Consider the following 22978-nt stretch of genomic DNA (forward strand, 5'->3'; position numbering starts at 1 on the left):
AGTTTCTTTGAAAAAATTGCAACATCTGTTTAATGTCTTTGTTGGAACGTGAAAATAGGCGTTTTATTCTTTAGTTGGTAAGCGAATCGCCGTGCATAGCGAATTTTACCACCCCTTCAGTCCGCGTGTGTGTGTGTGGAACGAATAAAATTGCGTTCGGTCAGCTGGAGTGGTCACACGTCCTCAACAGATGCTGCCTGGTAGCGAGGGCTTCTCCCCATCCCGCACAGCTGCTAGCTGCTTATTATTAACTATAATAATTAAAGAGACCCTGGCACACGCGATACGCCATCTCCTTGGCGACATTTGCAATCATTCTAAAACCTTCACGTTCGGGAGGAACAGAACGGCAAGACACTGGACTGTTCTGTTAAAGGAATTTAAGGTTCGTTTCGTCAGTTTGACTGGAGGAGGAAGTATTTTTCTGCGAATACCAAAATGTTACCTAAATTAAATATATTTAAAGTTAGAATTGTTTGATGAGATTTAAGTTGAATTTTTCTCCGTGTCGTTACAAAAAGTTTATTATCTTTTGTGAAAGTAATCTCATATTTCAGCATCGTCCCTGTAGAAGAATTGTCGCTAAATTGCTCAGATTTTAGTGGACGGCTGTATATTGATTTTAATCTTGGGTTACGCTGGGAAAACTGTATGTTTTATGACAAGAGTATATCGAAATTCTGTCATTGCAAAGCCTTACGTTTTGTTTTCTGCGCAGTTTTTATTAAATATTATAACACTCTGTTCTGGCTTTGTGTAATAATCTGTAGAGAAAAATGCTTCCAGTCTAGTAACTAGTCACTAGATGTAGGAGCGTACCCTTAATTATAAGCAACTAACAACCATTTTAACCATACGAAGCTTTGGGGGGGGGCAGTGAGAGGGGGTTCTGATCTCGATTAAAATTTGGAACAGTGTCACTACGCCTTATGTTACGTGTCACACAGCTGCACACGAATGTTTCATATTAATTACTTAATTCATTAATACGCCATAATAAATCATAGTTTCACTCACGAAGACGTAATGATCAGATTAAATTCGGGAAATTCGTCTTACTTTTCAATTTAGAATCGTCTTCCTTCCCGTATTATGTTCTTTTGAGCTGATGATTCAAGATTAAAGATCTGTAGTTTTGTCTCCTGCGTGTGGTGGGTAAAGAACTTCTTTCTCTGAGCGTAACGAAATGATATCGATCGAGACTGTCTGAGAACAGGGTGCAAAAGAATGTATATTTGAACTTAAGAAAAGGGAACAGATAATTGTTGTAAATAGTGAGAAGCTTCAAATATCATTCGAATCGTCAAATAAAGGAAGTTGAGATGGCCGTGGAGATGAGACATCTGTAGGAGAAGCATTAGGGCCCTTGGCCGTGGATAACATCCGTATTCAGAAGCAGAAACCGGCCGGAAGGAGACGCCAGTGTGTCGAATGCGGAGGGAAAATTCTGTTTCGTGTGGTGTACATACCAATCAATACAATATGAATCGAGAGACGCTGGATGGAGGAACATCTGCTCTCGCTGTGGTCAGGCGGGACCTCTTGGGTATAGTGCAGGACCATGACGTCAAACCAATAGGATCCGATTCATGCATTTTTAAACCACGGTTTCACATTGTAACGCACCGATGCTGCTATTGATTTGCTGAACGCACATTTAGATGCATTGCCCGAGAGCCAAGCCCCGTTCTTCCGGTACATGGGCGAACCGGCTGCTGCTTGATGGGTCGCCGTGATTAATTGCTCCGGTGTCGCTATTTGCCTGTCTTGAACGACTTGGTACGATTTCGTTCGGCCTGTGCGCGGCGCTGTCAGAACAGGGGTGGGTCACCACTAAGACGTGTTTTATTCTCTTTGGGACAATCAGACTGGGCGTGCGTTGAACGTGAATTATTCTTGTTCATTAATCAAGAGCGCCACACCGAAAAGACGTATTGGGGGGGGGGATATATAATTGTACGTATTTTAATCTCAGCGCTGGATGAACCGAAGTATCAGCTTCACGCTCCGACCGCTTTGTACCCGGTGCTTATTACAAATGAGGACGTGTGACGATTCAGAAAAAAATCCCTGTCCATCCTAGGAATCAGTCGCAGATCTTTTACGCAGTAGCCAGTCACTTGTTTGACTGATATATCAGATTATTGTTATTATTATTGCGTTTGTGTGAACCATTTGTTAACGGCAGACACGTGAAAGGATCTGAAATTTGTGGTTGACGACGGGTTAGTAGCTCAGTTAACCGGATCATCGGCAGTTTGGTTGAAGAATAGGAAGGACCGTCCTTCGAAGCGACTTGTTTCCGACAATAATTATTTCTTCGACGATGGACGTAGTCCAGTACCGTCGTCAAAGACATTTACTGAAGAGTCGAAAATATTGGTTGTCTAAATATGGATGTTTTATTAGACATAGAAAAAAGTGTTGTCATTTATCTAAAAACGTTGGTTTCTTTCCCTGATACAGGAACAAGCAAGTACTTTTCATAAAATCTTTCTTCAGGTTACTGCCTTGTTAGGATATTCATGCCGAAGAGCCTTGAATTCTCGTTCTTATCAGCAGTTTCCACTTCTGGGCCGACCCACATCCTTGTCTTACCGATAACATCGCATGTTCTTTTATTTACCGAAGCCCTGCCCATTGTGTGATGACCTCCATCTCGTGGGTTACACGAATTCCAAACTGTTACGACGTGTCGTTAAGTAAACGCGCAGGGCCTGTTTATTCTTACAAATCCGAAGGCATTTAGAAGGCCAATGTCCTTGTTATCTCCTACATATTCGAATCTCACGTCAGCAAACTTCATCATAACTACTTAATCACACTTTTTAAAATTAGCTTCCTAGCGTGGCTTGGCGGTCTCTGGGTTCTGTTCTTAACCCATGAATCGGTTAACCTGACTGAGGTGTTTGTGTTTTTACTCAGTCGCTCTAAACAGCTGCACGGACAGCACTTTAAAGTATTTCAAGATCACGTGTTTCCATAACCTTACAAAATGTTTATTCATCAATCATGCTGTAATTCTACGCTAATGCGATTTATTAACGGCGTCCATCCATAATCCAGTAACTCCCGACTAAGAAGTTGATGTATTGCGACGTCGGTAAATTATACAACGTCTAGACCTCAAAATTCAGGGAACTGGTGAAGGTTTCGAGGAAGGCGTTGAGCACCGAAGCCTTTCTGAACGAAATTTCTACGCCGGGTGGCGTCACTTCACAGCTGTTTGATTCGTCAGCTGAACTAACTTGCAGAAGAAACCTGATGTCATGGTTACAGTTTTGACCTCAGTTGACAAACGCCTTCTTCACGGGGCCGAAGGAGTTGAAAAGGTAGGTGGACAGACTGACGTTGAGGAGTAACAAACATTGCCTTTTCTACACTATTTATTATGAAAATATAATACAAAAATTACTATCTTGTGTTTGTGGTCGGTAATGATAATATGGTTGGTTTCATTACACCAGGCGATAGGCTAGCCTATCTACAGCTTGCAACACGTGTGAATTCGACTGTGAAGTGGAGTGGTGAGGGCATTTTTCACTCCTTTGTCCTTGTGAATCTGAATGGCATTTTGAAATATCCATACAATATTAAATAAAGACAATACAGTAAAATTATTTACCACATTTCCCCCACTTAAGTAGCACAATCACCAATTGACCTTGTATGAGAAAAGGCATACGTTTTTTTAAAAATGTTATTTGGTTGCTGATTAGCAGATCTTAATTATTTAATGAACACCACCTACTGTAACATTCAGTAACGCTGCGTTTTCCCCACAGAATGTATTTAAGATTTTCATAGGATTATCAGAATAAACATAGATTATTACCCGAAAACAGACGTTAACCAATTGATCTTTGTAATGGAGATGCTATGTTTTCTATGAGGTACGGCTCTGATTTTTTTTTTAAATTTGAACGAGCTTCGTGTCAAATTCTCGGTCTTTTTAATGCAATGGGAGAAATTCCTGCTTAAAAGAATTATCAGTGCAAAAAACTTCGTTCAGATTTACTGAATGCATAATCAGGTGATGTGTAAAGTAAAGATTGTATTGAAAGAGTTGGAAGATGAGTGAATAATTCTTTACGCTGTTCATTTAAATGAAGTTTAGTGGATGTATTTGTCATGGTCCGTGACGTTACTCCCGATTCTGCCAGGGAAATGTGGCCGATTTCACATTTAGAAATGCGATTTTCAGTGCAACTGCCTCGAACTTTCAACGCCACAGAAGACTCAACCTGTGTTGATTCTCGTAACTGTCGGTCGACTACTGATTGGTGCTATACATATCAGGCGTTTTGATAAAAAACTCCTACAGATATTACAACCCCTTTTGGCAGCTATATTTAATATTGCTATCGAAAGAAAACTTCATACCGATCAGAAACTGTTTGCTTCTTTAACGCCACGAAAACGTGTCAGTATGTTGGTAGTTTTATTTATTTTTAGTGTTCTGTCTGACGACAGGTCCATATGAACAGGATCCTTCCATCCTTTTCTCGGACTGGGACCTGTTCATATACGTTCTTGGCAGATGATCCAGAAGTGGTTTGCCATTGCCTTCTTCTGTGTGTGAATGGAGTAATTGTTGGGATGCCACGGAGGAAAACTCCGTGTTGCCTAGACCACGGCCTTGCCCAACACAAGTTATAAATTCAGGCACCGGGAATCGAACCCGAGACCCCAGGATTACAAGGCCAGCGTTCTAACCGCTAGACCACCTCATCTTATTATTATTTAGTGTTCTGTCTGACGACAGGTCCATATGAACAGGATCCTTCCATCCTTTTCTCGGACTGGGACCTGTTCATATACGTTCTTGGCAGATGATCCAGAAGTGGTTTGCCATTGCCTTCTTCTGTGTGTGAATGGAGTAATTGTTGGGATGCCACGGAGGAAAACTCCGTGTTGCCTAGACCACGGCCTTGCCCAACACAAGTTATAAATTCGGGCACCGCCGGGAATCGAACCCGAGACCCCAGGATTACAAGTAGTAATGGTAATATGCAGCATAAATGAACGATTACTGGGGCAGTACAGTGCAGTGAATAAGAAATCGTATACTAGTCACCGCCAAACCGAAGGATTTATATTCAAGGTCCTCAAAATCTACCAACAGCCTCAAGTTTTTCTCAGATGGAACACTTGGCCTTTACACCCGCGAAATGGCCGGTTGGTGCCTCACAGCGACTCTGATTTTTTTTTTTAAGGAAGACTTGAAGACATTCTGGATGCGAGATGTCTTCTAAAGTTAGGTTAGAGAAAATTAGACTTTCAAGGACATGGGATTAAGTCTTATTTCAGTTACTGATATTTGTACGTAATTTAAGATATAAATTTCGTTATTAAGTTACGATTAATTGGAATTTTTAAACATCTGTTCGATAATAATATCGATAATTGATTGAAGTTCGTAATTAAATCATTATTAGTTTCATTCGGACTTGCTCCAAGCCGAATATGTATGCGTGCGCTGGCATCGTTTAATTTAAATGCTCAAATAGTCGTGTTCTTAATTTTATTTGGGACCGAAATATGACCAACTCTGAACACGATAAAATGGCGCTGGATTCCGTTTTTTACGGTGAAAGCAAACAGTTATCATTTCGATAATATTATCCGACTATTGCTTATAGTCTATTGCTATACTTTCCTAACACTTCATTATCAAAGATTTCTTATAGCAACCCTCTTTTATATTTTCTGTTTTTTTTTCTAGTGTTATCATTACTTAGAATAATAGTATAATATCTCATCTATATTGCTCTAAGTTACTGGGCCATTGCATCGAGGCATTTATTTGTAAAACAACTATGAAGGCCCAACTACTGTTTTATTGCTTTTGAATACCCGGCATTTTCCTGGGATCGTCACACTACGTACCGTTCACAAATTAAAATGCGACGGTTTCAGATGAAGGTCACTGAGATCCCCAGCTCGCACAACTGACGGTCACTTCCATGGCATTTCGTCAAACAAATGACGTTCGACTTCTTATTTGCCTCGTTCTCAAAAATTAAATTTTCGAAAAATTTTGCACTTGTAATACGTGTATGATAAATCGTCTTGAGAGGTATAAGGGGTGGAGTTCGAAGAATGACAACCGATGTTTTCATCATTACCCTCAAGTTCGTTTAATCATATTTGGATATTATTTTTAAATATATGGTTTATGATGTATTTCCGAAAATTGTGTTTTGTTTCCTGAGGTTTTAGGGCTTGATACAGCATTCCGTGTCACTGAAGATATTTTCTCTAAAATCTGCCATACGCTAATATAACAAAATTTATGAACAGATCAGAGAGAATCTTTGAAATTGAAAGACAAATCTTAAAGTCGTGTATACATTGGTGTTACAGAATGATAGTTATCGCTAATAGCGTATTTTATTAATTAACAACAAATCATTGATAATATTTTATTACAAAAATCGCATAGATTTTAAAATTTGAGACACTAAGGGAGTGATAGTTGTCACTCTGTCTGTACGTCGAAGTTTGTGCCATTTCGGTTATGTCTATGTTTGCTGCTGGAGATCTCGGGATGCCCTTCTATTAAAACATAATCTCCGACCCAGTTATTGCCAGTGGAATGATATAAAACTGATTTTGTAAACAATAATCTAGCTACAGTTATTTCATTAGCAGTCAGACGCACACAATACAATGTTCACTCATTCAGACAAACTGCCGTCTACATCATTTAATTAGGAGATTGACACAATTCAACAAGAGTTTTTATTATTAGTATTGCAAACGTTATTGCTAAAATGTTTAGAGTAAAAAACATTCTAATAATATAACGTACAACTAAATTACTGTATAATTTATAAAGGTAAATGACTAATTTGATGATTCGTTGTATTTAAAGGGACAACAATTTCGAGTTACAATTGTTATAATTTCGTTGCTTGTTTATTGGTTATTGCAAGGTTTATTGTTGCATCGTCTGTCAACATTTGGTTCACGCAAACATTGAAAATGAACGGGCCGAGGAAGTTGATGATCAAATCCAGTGCCTCAGATCTCAGGAATTTTAAATTCTGACGGAAACGAAGATGTCGAATGTTTTCCTCTGGGTTGTCACTCCGTGAAACAGTGATTTTGTTGACGTCGCAATAAATTTTGGTGTAAAATTCTAACATCTCAAAATATGTAACAAACAGTAAATTATTTTTCAGTTTGGAAGACTTTTAGAAGTTTTGGAAGGTATTTCTAATTTTATTTAATTTTAATGCGGGATCGTATGCAAATAAATACGATAATTGTTCTGAGTACGCGAGATAATATCTTAATTTTTTGTATCTGAATATATAAATGTAATACATTTACATTTTTACGATATAAAATTGCTTCCATATATCTAAATAGAGTTGAGTATTGTGTATACTCAAGTGTTATTCTGTGGTTTAGATGATAACAGCAAGCAACAGCCTTAAATTGGGGCTAAGACTGGTTTAAATTTACGGGAAACCAGTTTCGCAAATTAAAATGTGAAGTTTATCATGAGCATATGTAACTGACATAATTTTATTGCTATTCGAGAATTAATTTTGAGAATACATTATATTGCTTTGGTAATATGAGATATTCATGTCATTTAAAAATAACTTATAAGAAATACTGAAACGATAAAAAGATCTATAAAATGTTTCTCAGTATTTCGTATGCAATTGTAAAAAACAAATTTACGCATTTTGTTTGCATCGATTTTGTTTATTGCTAATGCTTTTGGTGACCATTGGATATAATTATTGCTGAATAAGTTTATTGCTTGTAATATGTACTTCGCTGCACTTATATTGAATTCGAATTTGAAGTTCAAACTCTTGTTGAATATACGAATACATTCACACTTATATGGTATATAATACATAACCAATAAATAATACTCCTTAATACTATAGTAGTGAACTTAGAGACTAAAGACTAGTTATAATAATACTTTATACTGCAAAACGGCTTGTAGCATAAATAATATTTGAGAAGTCCATGCGTCATGTACAAAAGCTTATCTGACTCTAGTTAGTGCATAGCCAAGATTGGTATCACTTGTTATACACAGGTGACTAGATTAGGCTTCTCTCTTCATTTTTACATCTTAATAGTACATTTGGGGGGGGGGGGGTGCAGCAGGAATGTGTTGCAATGACTAGATGCACACTCGAATCAGCCCTGCTAGTTCCCGCAGCGGTACTGAACTCATGTCCCTCAGGTGAGGGAGACGTGAGGAATCGCGTAGCTTGCAGACCTGGGGGCTTGTCCCCAGTGAGATGGGGCAGGAAGTGATAAGAAAGACAAGAGGTGGGACAGACAGAAAGAAGAAAGGACCAAAGAAAGACGAAGAGACAGAAAGAAGGAAGGACAAAAGAAAGACGAAGAGATAGGAAGAAGGAAGGACGAAAGAAATACGAAGAGACAGAAAGAAGGAAGGACAAAAGAAAGACGAAGAGACAGGAAGAAAGAAGGACAAAAGAAAGACGAAGAGACAGGAAGAAGGAAGGACGAAAGAAAGACGAAGAGACAGAAAGAAGGAAGGACAAAAGAAAGACGAAGAGACAGAAAGAAGGAAGGAAGGACGAAAGAAAGACGAAGAGACAGAAAGAAGGAAGGAAGGACAAAAGAAAGACGAAGAGACAGAAAGAAGGAAGGACGAAAGAAAGACGAAGAGACAGAAAGAAGAAAGGACAAAAGAAAGACGAAGAGACAGGAAGAAGGAAGGACGAAAGAAAGACGAAGAGACAGAAAGAAAGAAGGACAAAAGAAAGACGAAGAGACAGGAAGAAGGAAGGACGAAAGAAAGACGAAGAGACAGAAAGAAAGAAGGACAAAAGAAAGACGAAGAGACAGGAAGAAGGAAGGACGAAAGAAAGACGAAGAGACAGAAAGAAGGAAGGAAGGACAAAAGAAAGACGAAGAGACAGAAAGAAAGAAGGACAAAAGAAAGACGAAGAGACAGGAAGAAGGAAGGACAAAAGAAAGACGAAGAGACAGAAAGAAAGAAGGACAAAAGAAAGACGAAGAGACAGAAAGAAGAAAGGACAAAAGAAAGACGAAGAGACAGGAAGAAGGAAGGACGAAAGAAAGACGAAGAGACAGAAAGAAAGAAGGACAAAAGAAAGACGAAGAGACAGGAAGAAGGAAGGACGAAAGAAAGACGAAGAGACAGAAAGAAGGAAGGACAAAAGAAAGACGAAGAGACAGAAAGAAGGAAGGAAGGACGAAAGAAAGACGAAGAGACAGAAAGAAGGAAGGAAGGACAAAAGAAAGACGAAGAGACAGAAAGAAGGAAGGACGAAAGAAAGACGAAGAGACAGAAAGAAGAAAGGACAAAAGAAAGACGAAGAGACAGGAAGAAGGAAGGACGAAAGAAAGACGAAGAGACAGAAAGAAAGAAGGACAAAAGAAAGACGAAGAGACAGGAAGAAGGAAGGACGAAAGAAAGACGAAGAGACAGAAAGAAGGAAGGACAAAAGAAAGACGAAGAGACAGAAAGAAGGAAGGAAGGACGAAAGAAAGACGAAGAGACAGAAAGAAGGAAGGAAGGACGAAAGAAAGACGAAGAGACAGAAAGAAGGAAGGAAGGACGAAAGAAAGACGAAGAGACAGAAAGAAGAAAGGACAAAAGAAAGACGAAGAGACAGAAAGAAGAAAGGACAGAGAGAAAGTATGAAATACAGATAAATAAAGAATGGCAAAGAGAAAGATGGAAATAAATAAGGAAGAGTACGGAGAAATAAGTAAAGGAAGAAGGAACGATAGAACCATACAATTGGCCACTTAATTAATTAAATAAATTACTCATCAAATCTCCCGACTCTGTATCTGAGTTATTGACAGAGTCTTTAGATAAAATATATGCACAGAGGCAAAAGAGAAAAAGGAATAAAGCAGCTTCAAGAGGAAATAATAAATAAATGAAAGAGATGAAACAGTGAAGACGTCCCAAGAATTTCCAATGGAATGAAAACGCAGGTTTAAGTAGCATTTGCAGTTTGTAATAATTTTTGTTTTTCATGTAAAATGCCTTACTCTTATTTGAAGAGGATTATTCTGGCATGAAGATGGTGGACTGACGGTGCCAAGAAACGCACGTGTAAAACAGAGAGAGAGAGAGAGATGGAAAATGAATATAAAATGGCGAACAGAAGACGCAGAGAGAAAAGTAAAAGATACTACATTACAAAATCGATAAGACAAAGAGACTGTTTAATGCGGACTAGAATATAAACGGATAGCCAACTTAAAGCCACATCAAAGCGACTGAGATTCCAGAAGGGTGCGTCGCGTTCAACATAAATGCCACGTTAAGAATTGTGTGCGTACAGTGTTCGGGAACAGACTGTACCTCTTAAGTCACTGTCGCTTGACATCGTGAGACAAGGTGAATAATAGGTGAGATTTCAGGTTCTCACGGGGACTTCGTATGAAGATGCTCCCTTCTGGGATATCAGGCGGTGATCGGGTAAGATATTGACAGTCAGCCCAGAAAGCGGTAAAGTGAATAACGCATTGCGATTTTATGACTCCAACGTTGAAATCTTCGCGAAACGTTTGTATGGGAACATGAAAATGTTTATAAAATTATTTGTATGTGGCTGGATTTTAAATTTCTGAATTACATTTATACGGCGTAGGCCTATATATTTATAAATTACTATTAGTACAATTCAGGTATTAGAAGGTTACCTAATGAAGGCATTTCTTATCACTGAAGTTCAGTACTTTGGGAACTAGCATAAGGCTTCGGTAATTTGATAAACATAAGCAAAATACACTTAAATTATAAACTAACTGTACATTTTAAATATTGCACCATATCAATAGCTCCTACATTTTTTGTTGTTTTGACATGTGTGTATTTTACATTTTTATAGGACTATACATCTACATTTGTCTACCGCATATCCGAAATTTCTATTTCATAAACCATACACAAAATATGTACAAATTTTGCCAAAATATTGCATAAATTATACCGATTTGGTATATTTACGATTTCGTTATTACAAGCTTCTTAAAGTCATGTACACCATAGAAATTACAAGTAATTTAAAAGAATATCAGCTTTAATAATATAATAATACTATTGTGGATAAAATACCCCTGGCTCAAGTCCCACTGTCTGGCGTTTTACGTCATGCTGAGTACATAAATAAAAGTATAAGACACGCCTCACTGTTTTGAAACCATCGTAAGCGGTGGCAGCTAACTCCTAACACCAGAACAAAGCTTTGTGATGTACACGATTTTAATACAATATAACAAACACATCGTCACAAAATAAAACCAGTTCTGTAGCCACGTGGGCTTGGAATGTCACGAGTATGGAGATTTATTTTTGCCACAATTTGACGTGGTAACTCCTGAACTGTAAAAACGTGAATCCGCTTACTCTGGTAATGTTCATTATATAAAGACTATACAAACTTCATTTTTAACATTGTGTAAAATAGCTTTTATATTACAAACCATTGTGGTCTTGAATTAAAATGCTGAATAACAACGTATGTTATTCTATATATGCAGTTATAAATATTGCTATCATAAATAGTATCATAAGTTACTGTATGGTCGGATTTCTGTCCTCAATGTATGAAATTTTACTAAAGATTTTTATATTAATTTATTTTATAAATTCAGCATTTGTCTCAACTTGAGTGTTGACTTAGGTATACATGTGTTGGCTACCTATTAAAAGTATCAGTTCAGTATACTTATTAAACACTAGGATATTATGTATGGTAATCAGCTAATGAGTTAAATGACTAGAGTCTCTCACTAACTAAATAAATGACTGCAGAACTTCTATCCTAGAAGCCGTGCTCAGTATCGTTACAGATTCGTTGTTCATGAAACTCTTCGATTTTCGTATGAACCGATAGAACAGACGTAATAAATAAATACACAGATAAATATATTAGCGTGCTGGTTTAAATACATGATGGGTTTGAAGCACTCTAAAGACTAGACGTTAAAGGGTTCTGTTTCATGGGAATCTATACATGTTTCCTTTTATAAAACTATATGAAATATATTGTATTTACGCTTTTCTGTCTATATAATTAAAAAAATGATAGAAAGAATGTACTGTAATTTTTTTTAATTATTTGCTCGTTCTATAAATTTTCAACACCAAGAATGAAAAATTCCAGTATAAAATATGTCTGGAGACGGTAATTTACGGAAACTGCGTACTCGTTGAAAAAATATTTAATTTAATTTTACAAAATGTATACGTACATTTTTTTTACAATCACTTATCGCATTCAGATCATTAAGAACGACAGGGACCGATTTGCTTGAGCTATAAAGACTCCGAGGTGGCTCACCGGTGACTAAATTTATCCCCACGGGGAATAGATTTCACCTCAAAGCCTTTAAGAGACGGAATGATCCGTTTGACGTTTCCAGTGTGGGGCTGGTACCTGTTTGTCACTTTTGTTAAATTTATTTAAAATGCAGTAACACAAGAATTTAAAGACAAATTACTCGTTTGCAAAAAGATTTAATTCGATGTAATTTATGGGGTAGATATATAACCGTCTAAGGTCCATGTATTTTCAGTCAAATTTGTTTGTTTGAATTCCGAAACTGTTGGGCTTAGGCAAACCACAGATTGTCACGTGATATTCTGAAGCTCGTTTTGGGCCTGACAGACGACCTTCTTCCACGTTAATTTATTTAAACATGTTGTAAATCATATGAGCTAATTTCACTTTGTTACCGTCAATAAATATTTTTTTGTTGAAAAAGCCCGGTACTACGAAAAAAAGAGACGCAGCTTACACTACGCGGAATGGAGCCGACAGAAAATCTTTAATACTTAAAGATACAGGTTTGTCATTACCTCCGTCAATGGCTTCTGTAATGTGATGAATAATGCAGTGGTAACTAAACTTAATTTCTATGTATTATTTACAATTTAATAATTGTTGTATTCGAATTTGACTTTTAATTTAATTATTATGTATTCAAAAAGGTTATTTCAATTTACGTTTTAATTTACTGAAATAATTCGTGTTGGTATACTTAGTATCTATAGCGCCTTTGTTTATAATTGTGCCTTAATTCTTAAAATCAAAATTGTGCATCTGACTTCAAAGGAATATGCAGCCTTACTTTGGTGCAAGAAAAACTATTCCATTCACGCGTGTTTATTGGAGTGCTCGTACGTTTATGAATAAGGACATGGCTACGTAAGTTCTTGTAATATATTTAACATTAGATAAATATAACCTCTGCCATTTCTATACCTAGATATTTTGTTATAAAACTTGGGAGTCTAGAAAGAGCAGACATGTCAAAATGACTAATTCCCGACGCCACAAAAGAATTTCGCAGTATTTTTGGGCCTCACATCACACAGAGAAGCCACCGGTAAATCCGTAGGGATATACAGGCTTTAAGCAACATAATATTAGTGAGTGCGTGGACGAAGCTTTTGCACAGTATTTTTCAACAGGAATAACCGATGCTTAGAGCCGAGGGTGAAGGCGTTAGGAGGTGTGACGACTCTGGAGGTGGGGAAAGAGGAGGACAGCTTGCTGCCATGAGAGGCGACGAAGCCTCGTCAGGTGCAGGTACACTGCCAGCGCCGTCCTTGAAGCACGCGGACTCGAGGTGTTTGTTGAGGTAAGACTTGAGGGCGAAGGACTTGTGGCAGCGCGTACAGGCGAAGTTCTTGTCGGCAGAGTGCGTCTGCATGTGCGCGCGCAGGTTGGAACGGTCGGCGAACGCCTTGCCGCAGTGAGCACATCCGAACGGCTTCTCGCCCGTGTGCGAGCGGAGGTGTCCCTGGAGCAGCCAGGGTCGCGAGAACAGTTTCCCGCACACACCGCACGCGTGCGACAGCTTGTGCGTCAGGAGGTGCATGGCCAACGCGGGCATGCTGACGTACGCTTTCCCGCACGTGACGCACTTCTTGGCCGACTGGGAGTCGAGGCTTCGGTGCGTCTGTTTGTGACGCGACAGGTTGGACGATGTCGCGTACTGTTTCCCGCATTCCGAACACGTGTATCTGGGTCGATTTTCGCTTGTCACTGAAGTGATACCTGGCAAAGTGGATATCGCTGTTGAATTCAGAGATTTCCTCTTAGATCGTCCATCACTGACAAAGAACGCCTCGTACGTGTATGCCACCGTCGTCCCAGCGGGTTGGTTTCCTAACCTGAACGCCGAAGCTCCCGATTGCTTGTCATCGTCGTTCTGCTGACTCGCCTCAGGCTGAGCGACGCTGTTGGCCGTCGACGCACTCAGGTCCAGGATGGCATGTGCTGCTGTCAGGTCCTCCTCCGCCGGGCGTCGAACCTGCGACGCCTCGTGATCCTTGGCAGGTCTGTCGTCTAAGGAGTAGGGACGATAAATATCTTTCTTCTTTGGAGGTAGGGACAGCGCAGCTCCGGTGCTTGTGAAGCACATGGCTAGAGACTTCCTGTTCCTTGGGGGCGAAGCGTTGGTTGGGGAGGAGGGAGGCAGGGGCTCAGCCCACGGTCGTCTGTCTGCGCCCATCTCAAGATTCTGTTGCTGCGCCTCTGCAGCAGTCTGCAGTGTCGCGTATGATGGCTGGTGAGGGGGATAGGCCAGTCCTTCGTCATGTTCCCTATCCACCCTGGGCAAGAATGCGGTGAAGTGGAGAGAGGACAGGTCCTGGACGTAACCTGTGACCAAAGAGAAATGCGAAACTCGTTAAAATATTCTACAGATGTATCAGTGCAGCGAAAAACACAAAAAGCTTGTTCTGTGCTCTGTCCTAAACCACATCAATCCATTACACGCTCTCTTATTCAGTATATATATTTTTCGTTCCGTCTATGCCTTTCAGGTTTTTCCAAATTCAGATCCATATGTATTTGTGTCTGACCCGCACATTCTACATGCCCCTCCCATATTATTAAAGTTTACGTTTCTCGAGGCGTGCGTCTCTTCGTTACGAAATTATCACCGTAATCGTACGCTCATTTAAAAAACGTTTCATTGCGAACTAAAGACAAGGGAATGGGTCGTTCTTTGTTCGCGTTTTTCCCCTTTTAGGACGCAGTGCTACAAACTTGCTACAGCTCTTCATTTTCGTTATCGGCGGCTCTGAAATGCTTTCGAAACGGCGTGTGGTTCATAAAGAGCGGCAAGCTTGCATTCCTCGGAGTTCGTAGCGACGTCTTTAGATTACAGTGCCCTCTGTGTGATTTGCTTTGTGTGTGCACGGGCTTCCCTTCCTCGTGCCTGTTGCAGTCTTGGCCTGTTTACTCAGAGCTTCTATCCTCCCCCTTTCATAACAGGAAGATGCAATACGTTTCTGTAGTTCTTGTAATGCTTTCACATAAAGCGGTGTTCTGCTCAAGTTCCCAAGAAAAATCTATTCTCTCTCATATAAAGACAGCTTGCCCATTTGGGATATGAGTTTTCTCTGCAGTAAGGAGAGAATAGCTATTTGGCACACGGCCAATAAATGGGCTGCCAATATAAAAATAAATGAGTCCCTATGTTAAACAAACGAACACGGGCCTCTTCCAGTGGGAATGTTATCTGGATCTGTTGTTCCATAACAGGGAACAAACTCTTGTTCCTCGTTCCGTGTGGGTCAGTTTGTGTTCGGAAGCAATTTAATGTTTTTGTGAACATTGTTTTTGCAACACCTTTGAACTCAGGAGACCTGATTCAGAGCACCGTATTTAAAGAACTTTTTCCAGCTTCTGTTCAATAGCCGTTCGTCCTCCCCCCCCCCCCCTCACCCCATTTTAGATAGTTTAAATTATGATATTCTGAAATAGAAACGAGCTGTTTCACTCAAAATAATTTCAAGGCCGAATACTGTAAAATAATTAGAAATGTACTTATTTATTCGTATTGGGGCCGGGATGACTCACTCAATTTTATGACTGGTTTACGACCGGGGTTCGATTCTCACGTAGGGCAAGATATTTATCTTCGTCACCACAGCGTCCAGACCGTCAATGTAGCGTTAGAGTCTTGCAGCCTCCATCATCAGGGCGATAAATGCTCGCCCTGGGGATGAAGGCAAAAGGTACTTCTGAAACGTCGGTAAACGTCTACCAGACTTCATGGCTACAACCCAGAAGACAGAACCTGGCATCTCAACTTTAACTATGTAACATGTTTGTGGAATATTTTAAATTTTGATACCCGAGTGTGGTAGAAATGTATGATAAGGACAGTCTGCCCTCGTGGTTTACTTCCGCGGGTTTACAGAATATGAATCGTGTACGTTACTTTGTTTTCGGATATGATTCTACTTCGTAGAATCCACAAGGGAGCAGATAATACGCCTACCTTTTACCCCAGTAAAGTCGACCGAGGTAATTCTGCAGAGTTGGATGTTCTATAGGCTAATAAGAGAATATGCTTCATACTTGAAACTTTTAACATGAAATCCTATGCGGAATTATAATGATAAATCAACGCATTGTTAATTTTGGGTCTCAATTATCAACGAAGCAAGCAAAACGCTTTCGATTCATCCATGTGGGCCGCAAGGAACATTATTATTACAACGCTTATAAACCCAACTGAGGGTATACGAAGTTCTGCAGTTTCCAGGATGTGTAGAAAGTTGTACAAAACTTCCCAGAATTCACAGCACAGAGTAAGGCCTAAATCTAGAACGAGAAGCAAAGTTGTAATTATAAAGAATCTCTGAAGAGGAAGTACAAAGTAATCAAATGGAGTATTTCTCTGGTTAACTCGCTAAGTAACGCGTTTCATTGAACAGAGTCTTTGTAGAGATTGTGATAGTAAGCTCAGCTGTTTAACTTTCATTCTCTGAATACTTTATTCTTTGGCGAATACAAATATCCAAATGTGTATAATAAATTACATTCACGTGTTTTTAGTTCTAATATTGAAAAATCTTGTTGATAGCTCCACGCGTTCAGCCCTTTGAAGTCGCAACTCTTCTGAATAGTATTTAAATAAATCGGCCCGTACCGCAAAGAAAACACAACACTTAAACATTGCAAATATCAACTGGTTAAGGCTGTTTGAGGCTATAATCGGTGTTTAAACTGAGAATCGTATAAAATACGTAAATACATACTGCAGAGTTATTGACTGTTAAATCAAGTGTTACATATAGTTACCACTTAGCTTTAAAGGTCTGAGATCAGTGGCAGAATGGTTACATATTGTGAGCTACGTTACGTAAATTGGGGCTGTTATTTTCATCAGAGTAAAGAGTCATGAGATCTCACTGATGTATATTCCAGGTGCATGTGAGTAGCTTTTGGCATGAAGCCGTCTCGGTAATCCATGAACATCCGCTGTCTTTAATGTCTGAATTATACATAAGAGAATGTCAACGGAGGAAAATGTGTTTCCCCGTACTGAGCAGGCTACAGGCTCTATGTACGCTCACATGGAACTAAGTTGTGGGTACATCGGCACATACACTCGTTCTTCATCGAAGGTATTTTTGAACCTCTCTTCTACATACCGTGGACTTGACGTTGAATATTATACTTCCATCTACATCTAGGTCTCCAAAGCATTTAGATTTCAGATTTTTCAATTAAAATTTTGTACGAATATATTATCGCTCCTGTGCGCGCTACACGATGTGCCAATCGTATTCTTCTTTGCTTGAGAATCCTAATAAGTGTTGTATTTGTCGAATAGTACAAATTATTAAGTTTTACACAATGCGGGTTTTGTTAATATCTCTGATACTTCCTCCCTCTTAGATCGGAATATTTTCCTCAGACATCCTCAGTGTATGCTTTTCTGTTAATATCAGAGACAAAGTCTTACATCCGTACAGACAAAAGGTAAAATTATATTTTTATGTATTTTATTCTTTACGTGTTTGCGTAGCAGATGGGGAATACAATGCATTCTGAACGAAATGGTATGAGGCATTCACATAAAACAGACAAGGGAAATCTAATACGCTGAATTTCAGCCTTCGCAAGTTTTATTTGGTTAATAACGCGATGCCATTGGGCATAAATAAAATATATGAGGTGTAGGGCTAATTCACGAGGTCCTTATTCCACTTGGCTACACTTCTGCGCTGTGTACTGAGAGAGACGTTGAGTCGTCGACGTTTCTTGGTTGCATTTGATTTGCCTTTGCTTGGTCTCCCCAGAGTCCAGTCTGCAAGCACTCAGCTTCCGCCAACAATAAAACCTATCCTCGCTTCCTGCCAGAGAATAAGGGAAAAGGGAGATTATTTACTCAGAAAATTCGCCCCCCCCCTTCACTCTCTTCCATCCACCCCTATTCCAAAACTCCTATAACTTAGCCAGGGTCGTCTCTTCCTTTATTCTGAAGTTCTCTTCCTTATTCCCGTTTCTTATCTCTGCTCCAGACAAATAGTTCGCTGTTTGGATGAGGGTTCCCGTGTGGGAGTCGGTCCATCTCAAAGATTCTTGCTCAGAATCTCACACTCACAATGTGAAATTGGCGTCCTTTCGTTTTCTAAGGACCACGTTCTCTTTAGTTATTATTCCTGTCTTAAAATGGCAGGTCAGTGTCGCTCAACCCCTGTCATCGACAGTGTAATTATGTGTAACCAAGAACCTAACTAACGAACGATAAATGACTAATATATAGTAGTACAACGCAGAGGTTCTGCACCGCTAATTAGGCTACCAAAGCGTGATCTTAAGGCTGTTCCATCCACTGGCGATCCTCACAATACGATCGCTATTAATCATATTCTTACAAGTTTCTGTCATTAATTCAGATGGGCGTTTTATAAGAGGTTTCCCCACCAAAATTCTGCAGAACATATGCTTTCCCAACCCATCGTAATTACCTTAATTTCGAAAGAGTAACAAGTTTATGCAGCCGGTGTAAATGACAAAGCTTGTCTCTGTGTTCGTCTGGAGTTTCGCCTGTTATTGCTGTAGACATCTTCAAGGGTCAGCGTTAAAAATTCTCCAGCCCGAGGTACTTTGCTTTTCAAAAATATCAAGTGAAGATGTCGTCATCAATTTTTGTGTGTCCTGTACTAGGAACCTTAAGTCAAGATGTCGCTTAAGTAGTGTCGTAGTGAGTCCATGTGCTAGTGTTTGTGCCTTCTCAAAATGATCTCACTCGTTCTTTTACGTTTCAATTTTTTTAAGCGTTTTGTTTCTTCTTCACAGTTTCTACCTTATCCTGATCCCTCTTTGTCCTTTTGTCTCCCCAGTTCTCCCTTTTGACACTCGTATTTGGCGCTACTACGTTTCTGTTCCCCCATTAAATTTCTTGTCTCCTTGTTCAAGTATTGTCGCCTTCCTTTGTTTGTCTGAGTGTAAGAGTGTCGCTATTTGCACCTCATGAACCAGTGTTTAAAACCTAAATGGATGTTATTAAATTGTCTTGCATTGAATGGAGTCACCTTTAGATATATTATGAAAAAATGTTTGGTTCGATTATTAGTTATAGGCTTGTACTTTTTCTTGTGATAAGTGACTGACTTTCGTTAAGCGTGCTTTAATGTATTTATGGGTTTCGTGTGATTCTCAGCGTAAACACCGATTAGTTCCTTAAACAGCGTTAACCAGTTGATCTTTGTAATGGTGAAGTGTTTTCTTCGCGGTACGGACTGAATTCTTACGTAATATTTACACGAGCTTTGGCTTCAAAGGGGTTGGTGCGACATTTACATTCCTACGCTAAGGCACTTCGTAGCGTTGACTGCAAAACCGACAAACGTCAAACTTCTCCCTAATGGGGGTACACCTTTTTTTCTTGGCTCCAGTGATTCACTGTTCCGATTCATTTAATCTAACATCGTATTAGGTCTGTAATGTGGGGACGTGTCTTCTGAACGTGTACGTACGTCCTTAAAAAAACAGAAATTTGCCTAGCTCTGCCATCTTGAATGTAATCAGCACATCTGGAGTCAGCTCCAGAATACAGAGAGGAGGACTCAGGACCTGGGGGTAGGCGGAGTGCTTAATGAAACCCCCGGCGTTTAATTAGTCCAAGGCAACCCAAACAATCGAGATTAAGGCTAGCAGGGCTGGCTGGAGAGGTTGTAAATTAGAGGGGACTCGGAAAATGTAAATGACTGGCGTAACTAGACTTGCCTGCCTTCACGAAGAGGGAGGCAGGAGACCTGCTTACGTCACGCGTGAATCCGAAACGAGCGTCAGGCCTCGGTTATAGATGCAGGCATGTTATTGTGACTAATTAGAATTATCTTACAATACAGGGAGGAGCAGAGCGTCGGTATCTCAGGACAGCGATTCAACTTGCCTCGTGAGGCCTCAGTATTACACGAACAAATTTCGCCGAGGTTTGTGTTCGGGAGTTGGCGCTGAGTCAGGTTTGTGTGATAATGTGTAGATGTCACAACTCGACCACAAACTGAACTCTGACCGCTGTTGGGGTAACCCCCCACACCCCAAATTTCATTATAGTTTCGGAGAGGAGTTTATGGTCTTTTTATGTCGATGTTGTTATTCTGGGCTGTTACACTCCGCGGACTTGCAGATTGTTACTAGCTTTTCGCAGAAATATAGTTGGTGATCAGACCAGAAGGACCTAGGCGGCGTTTTGGTGTCGATGAAATATTAACTGATTAAGAAGAGACGTGGAAGTACCGCCCGCGACATCTTAGATTATTGAACGAGGTCATGAAAACTCGCGTTGACTTGTAGGATTTAGGGTTTTCACGGCGGTCCTCTTAATTGTAGTGTGGTAGATGTTTACCAACGCTTTAGAGGTCCTTGCTGCCTCCATCATCAGGGCTGTAAACTGGAAAAGTTGTGTCAAACTACAGGTAAGAGGACCGCCATCTTCGCTCTTATTGACTTTACCTTAAGTCACTATAATCGCTTACGACTACGAAAACAGAACGCCAGATGGTGTGTGTGTGTTCTTGTAGAAATGGGTCACTAACTTCATACATTCAAATAGCAAGGTTGTTGAAAAATGTCCTTAGTGTAATTCATTTTAGTTGGAGGTTTTGGCTCAAAATATCTGAACTTCTTGCGATAAAGAGAACGGAAATGCTGTATCATGAAAATTCTCGTCTACCGTTTATAAAGAATACATTAAAGTGACATAAAGAGATGAAAGATAAAAAGTTTTTGTTAACATATTCTTTTTAAAAGGAAAACAATGGAAGGAATGTGAAGATCGCAGAAGGAAATGTTTTTTTTTATTCCAAACTGGAGAGAAAATCCGGACGTTTTTGACAAGAGTGTGCTGATTACCGTTTGCACACTATTCTGATGTTAATGAAAATTATAGTAAGCGTATCTGGAAAATCGTTTGGATTAAACTCGACATTTCGTCTGACGTTACCAGCGGCTGAATAACTTCTACCGGCACGTGATAAGTTTTTGTAATTTCCTGTCCAGACAGCAGTTTTATTGTTTTTACTGTGTAATGAATATTTTATCCAGGCCTGGAATAATGAATGAATTTCTACCTTATCTAATGTTACGTACGAAACGAATTCTGACATGTTTAAGCTGTGATAAATTATCATGCTGTCTATAACACGAGTTCCTGTTTTATTCACAAAATATGAATAAAGATAAAATTATGTGTCATCAAAAGTTTTATGCAAAGAAGACTATTATATAAGAGGTAAAACTATTTAAATAAAAATAACTCCATGCGCTCTTATCCTCGGCACTAGGTAGAGTTTAATAGCTAGCTTCTCGCCCACAGACCCCTTGAAGCACCAGGATTAGCCCCAGAGCCGGTCTGGATATTTTGGCCTGTCGGGAATCGAACTTCGGTCTTCCAGTCCATAGCCTGGCCAGTCCACTAAGTTATCCCGTCTCCAGTAGTAAAGAAATACTAGGTACAAATGAGAAGGAACGCTTGAGGGACGCAAGAAATATGGACAAGTATTCTTCGTACGGAGTTTCGTCCCAATAAAAACGTCAACGGACGACGTTAAGTATTAAGTTGGTATTGAGATAGTATAGTTGCGTCATATTGTGATATTAATTAAAATAATTATTATATTTGTTTACCGTCAAATCACAATAAAATAGTAAGATAAGATAATTAAAATGATTAAAATATCATCACATTCACAACATGTTGTGAATGTGATGATATTTTAATCATTTTAATTATCTTATCTTACTATTTTATTGTGATTTGACGGTAAACAAATATAATAATTATTTTAAGTTGGTATTGTTGTAGGCAATAAATTTATCATATGGTTATTACGTATCTTATGGAAACACGATTTGCGTTCAGAAGTTTGATTTGAATTCTGTGGACGTATTGTTATGTGAAAATAATATCGTAAAACCGTACATATGACTCATGGTACAGTTCGATGACACTGAAATGAAGTAAAGTTATAAATCGCACGTCGGTCGGGAAATGCCAAAAGTGAACGTTACTAAAATTCTGTAGATTAATCGCCATATCCGTTTTATGTGGATTTGTATGAAAGTTGAACGTTAACGAAAGACAAATTGAGAGGAGGGATACGGAACAAATGTCTTTCCGCTGAGAGCGATCTCAGGATACAGAATTGACGGGCCATAAACGGTACTGAAGATGTTAAAGACGAACTGGTAGTAACAGATATTGGTTTAATAATAAAATAAACATGGGAATAAAACTAACTACAACACACGACGAATCCAGTGGCAATAATTGAACTCTCGCAGCCGTGGTCGATTTTTGCAGCTGATGCCTTGAGGGGCACTTGACAGACACAAACGCTTCTTCTGCCCCATTCGCTACTTCAATCCGTGTCAGGATCCGCGTTGATAAATTCTTCACGAAGAATAGCAAACGATCAAAAGTTTATTGCTTGTGAATACACAGATTTCGCGCAGCGGCCTAGCAACAAGGCTGGCCTTGACTCAAATATCACGGTAGATAATGGGCGAGCCTATTACACAGGATAGACTTGCTTCGGATTATTTTACTGTAGTTTGAGATAATTGTTGGGTTGCGTTTTAAATGGTACACCCTGTATAATGATGGTATGAATGTAGCCCACCTCACATAAATGCCATCGGAAAAAAAGTAATTCCAGGGC

General features: G+C 39.4%; 2 protein-coding genes and 1 long non-coding RNA gene across 4 annotated transcripts in view; 2 read left to right on the top strand and 1 right to left on the bottom strand.

The window, feature by feature from the left end:
- LOC147874023 (uncharacterized) overlaps positions 1-22978 on the top strand; it is a 236715-nt gene that overhangs the window by 166863 nt on the left and 46874 nt on the right. The window lies entirely within an intron of this gene.
- Positions 5821-22978, bottom strand: part of LOC110834690 (uncharacterized) — a 28688-nt gene continuing 11530 nt past the window's right edge. Inside the window, exon 2 of the mRNA XM_087347014.1 lies at positions 5821-14666. Coding sequence (XP_087203140.1) covers positions 13465-14666 — 1202 coding nt within the window. The 3' untranslated portion in view covers positions 5821-13464. The remainder of the gene's footprint in view (positions 14667-22978) is intronic.
- On the top strand, positions 8155-9389 carry LOC147874024 (uncharacterized; the record flags this gene model as incomplete). Its single annotated transcript, XM_087346954.1, has 2 exons — positions 8155-8274; positions 8394-9389. Coding segments are annotated over exons 1-2 (1116 nt in total), but the record flags the coding sequence as incomplete, so codon positions are not given.

Source organism: Zootermopsis nevadensis, unplaced genomic scaffold (assembly GCF_977971745.1).
Source record: "Zootermopsis nevadensis isolate Lab colony 2312 unplaced genomic scaffold, Znev_1.0 Znev_ptg000011l, whole genome shotgun sequence".
Taxonomy (NCBI): Eukaryota; Metazoa; Arthropoda; class Insecta; order Blattodea; family Termopsidae; genus Zootermopsis; species Zootermopsis nevadensis.